The sequence below is a fragment of the Triticum dicoccoides genome, chromosome 2B (genome assembly GCF_002162155.2).
Source record: "Triticum dicoccoides isolate Atlit2015 ecotype Zavitan chromosome 2B, WEW_v2.0, whole genome shotgun sequence".
Lineage (NCBI taxonomy): Eukaryota > Viridiplantae > Streptophyta > Magnoliopsida > Poales > Poaceae > Triticum > Triticum dicoccoides.
Genome location: NC_041383.1, coordinates 778,002,051 through 778,005,153, shown reverse-complemented (window position 1 = coordinate 778,005,153; position 3,103 = coordinate 778,002,051). Strand labels below are relative to the sequence as shown.

Here is a 3,103-nt window from a genome sequence, read left to right as displayed (position 1 = left end):
TTGTTGTTTCTAGAGAAAAGATTCAAATTTTTCTAAAATGAAGCAGACTTATCACAAAGTCAGCCCAATATAGGGTGATGAACGGATAACATGTGCATGGGTTCACAGCCGTCCGTAGAACACAAAAGACGTTCCATTCAATCATAGTACAAAATGAAAATTCTATACAGTTAGAGCAGTGATTAAGACATGCAATTAACAATGTATTTTTTGTGAGATGGGCGGTTAGCAATTTTATTAGGTCATAATCGTGCCGAATAAAACACACGTGAGTAATGAAAACAGTCCAAAAGCTTGGAAACCTTTCGCTTTGTCAGTCGAGATGACTGACTGGCTGACTGAAAGCAACTCTCAAGTGGGCTTCAGAGTTCAGACTTTTTACTGGTAAATGAAAAGATGCACGAGCGACCAATCTACCTAGCCGCCTCAAATTCTCTTCTCTTTGCGGCAGACTCGCTCAGTCTGCTGCACCTCCAGTTTATTTGTTTCAATATACTTTTTTATCACCAATTTGGGGGCAATCCCTGAACTTTCTCTGAAAAAACTACTGCAGCAGTTCTATCTGATCCTTCTCCAGACCTTTTTTTTTTACAATTTGATGCTTTTTTTTCTGAACAATATACTGTAATTCTGTATGTACACGTTACAAACTAAGCATAACCAGATGCACAGCTGCCGGATCACCGGCGCAACGTACACGCCTACACGGTCATGTCATGTATATAACGAACGCCGTCCATCACCGGTGCAGGTAAGCCGATCGATCGGCAGGCAGGACGGCGAGCTACTGAACGTGCACTCGGTCAGCAGATGACGCAGGAGCTGGGATCCTCCTCGGCGCTGTGGCCGTGGTAGTAGGGGTGCGAGTGGTAGTGGTACGGCGGCGGCGGCGGGTACCACGGCGGGTACACAGGGGTCGGCTCCTTCTTGCCGTCGTCCTTCTTGGCGTCGTCTTTCTTGTCCTCCTTGGCCGGGCCGACGGAGAGGATCTGCGCCGTGCGGAAGAGCTTGCTGCGCAGCTTGCCGACGATGTGGACGGGGTCGACGGTGCCCACCACCGTCATCTTGTCGTCCTTGGTGTCGACGGCGATCTGGTCGATACCTGAGAATATAGTAACAGTTGCCATTGTCAGAGGTGCGAAATTCAGATATGAATCGTAATACAGACCGGATCAACGAGCGCGGAAGAAGAAGAAGAAGAAGCAGGGGAGGGGATTATATATTACCGTGGAGACTGGAGACGAGCTTGAGCGCCTTCTGCTTCTGCTTGTCGTCGTGCAGGTCCAGCTTCAGCACCACCTTCATGGCGGCCATCGATCCAACAATCCAGCCGGGACGGACGAACTCTTGGCTGGTGGGATGGAACGGAACGGCGTGCGGCGCTTCGTCTCGGCGACGGGCAAGGGAGGAAGAGAGCGCGGTGTAATCTGGAGACAGGGGAGTGGCTCTGGGCAGGTGGGTGGATTTATAGGCAGAAGCCTCCTCGGTCGGGCTGTTTTCAGAGGGAAGTGGAGTGGCGACCGGCGAAGCTGCGGAGAATGCCCGCCTGACAGCAAAAACAGGTGTCCGGCTCGGTCGCTTCTGTGGTCGCCTGCGCTTGCACCGGGGCCCCGACTACGGCCGCGGGCCAGGAGCCGTGTGTACGCGCGTGGAGACCCGGAGACTGAGAGCGACGTGTCATCGTGTTGGTGGGGCGCGGCAACGACCCGCCGGAGTCCTCGCACACTTCCGGTTCCGGCCGTGGTCGCTTGATTGCGAGCACATTGACTGATCACTAGCCACTTGGGAGGGACAAAACTGTATGGTGTCTCCTTGAGGGCCAAGGCAAGGGGATCGATCAACGGAGAAGAAAAAGTGGTCATGGGATACGGTCTCCGGCTGACCGTTGCGCCCGACCGATCCGTCTCTGGAGTCTGGACACGGTATGCCCGGCCTTGGGGACTCGGTGACCATGTTCGGAACGGTTCAACTCTGGACAGTACTGCTGCATGCATGCCCGGTCATCTCTTCCGCAGGGGCAGGACTGAACGCGGCCCCGGCTTTAGGAACCAAAACTTCCATGGCGTGTCCTCTAGGGTCAATCAAGGGGATGAATGGATCAACGCAGAAAAAGTGGCCGTGGGGCGTGGGCTATGGCGCATCCTTGCACCAATCGTGCTAGGAACGATTCAACTTCGTGCACTAGTGAATGCATGTCCGGTCTTCTTTTCTACCGTTTGCGGAATGACCGAAGGAGAATTAGCGGTGATGCTTTCAGCAACGGTCTGCGCCATGACAAAGCTGGAGTCCGAGTACACTGGCTGACTGATAGCTACTGGTACCTGGCTCAGCGTCCCGAAGTAGTACTATACGTCAAGGTTCGCATGGTCCATTGACCGGCCCTGCTGAAAGCTTGAATTCTCATGCGCCGCCACAGGGTCCGCTAGTGCCGTACCTCCTACTGATACACACGCATGCGATGTGTGAAATCTCAGTATTGCTACTTCTGCAATGGCAGTCTGTTGACACCAGATTTTGGCACGGCCAAGAACTTAATTAAGATGGCCTCAAATGGAGAAGTGTTCAAAGTGAGAAAGCTCCGTATCGTCAAAAGGAGAAACTTTGATATTTGAGCCATAGCCACCCGGTCTCATTTCTAAGGCCAACGTTGTGTTCGAAGTATTCAGATTTTGTATTCAGAACACAATTCGGCTGATTACGTCCCCAAGATGACCTCATATGAGAAAAGTTTTTTTTACACGGATTGTCTTCGTCTCGTCGAAACGATTGATTTTGATATAAGAAACGTCTAAATCGGAGTTCGTATACCAAAGTTAGAGCCAAAATAGTGTGCAGCATAAGTCTGCCCCGGAAGTTCCGAGCAAAACTTCCGGGAGGTTCCGGGCTAAACCGAAAGTTTGCACGCGGAGCACCCCGAAAACTGGAATTTTAACATTATTTGCAAATTTACGGGGCCAGTTTCAACATCAAGATGACCTCGGATGAAAAAGTGTTCAACCAACGATTTTTTCTACATTGCAAGATCTACAACTTTGCTTTTGGGACCATCACGATCCGAAGCCATATGCGACCTGCAGGAGCTGTGCAAGAGGGCAACTTAATG

At 51.4% G+C, this 3,103-nt stretch overlaps 1 protein-coding gene across 1 annotated transcript; it reads right to left on the bottom strand.

Moving 5' to 3' along the window:
* Window positions 1-530: 530 nt before the first annotated feature.
* On the bottom strand, window positions 531-1,424 carry LOC119368766 (heavy metal-associated isoprenylated plant protein 39-like). Its single transcript, XM_037633926.1, has 2 exons — window positions 1,227-1,424; window positions 531-1,102 (listed from the first exon to the last, which is right to left on the bottom strand). The coding sequence occupies exons 1-2, from the start codon at window positions 1,312-1,314 to the stop codon at window positions 804-806; spliced, it is 387 nt and encodes a 128-aa protein (XP_037489823.1). The 5' UTR covers window positions 1,315-1,424; the 3' UTR covers window positions 531-803.
* Between the last annotated feature and the right edge of the window lie 1,679 nt (window positions 1,425-3,103).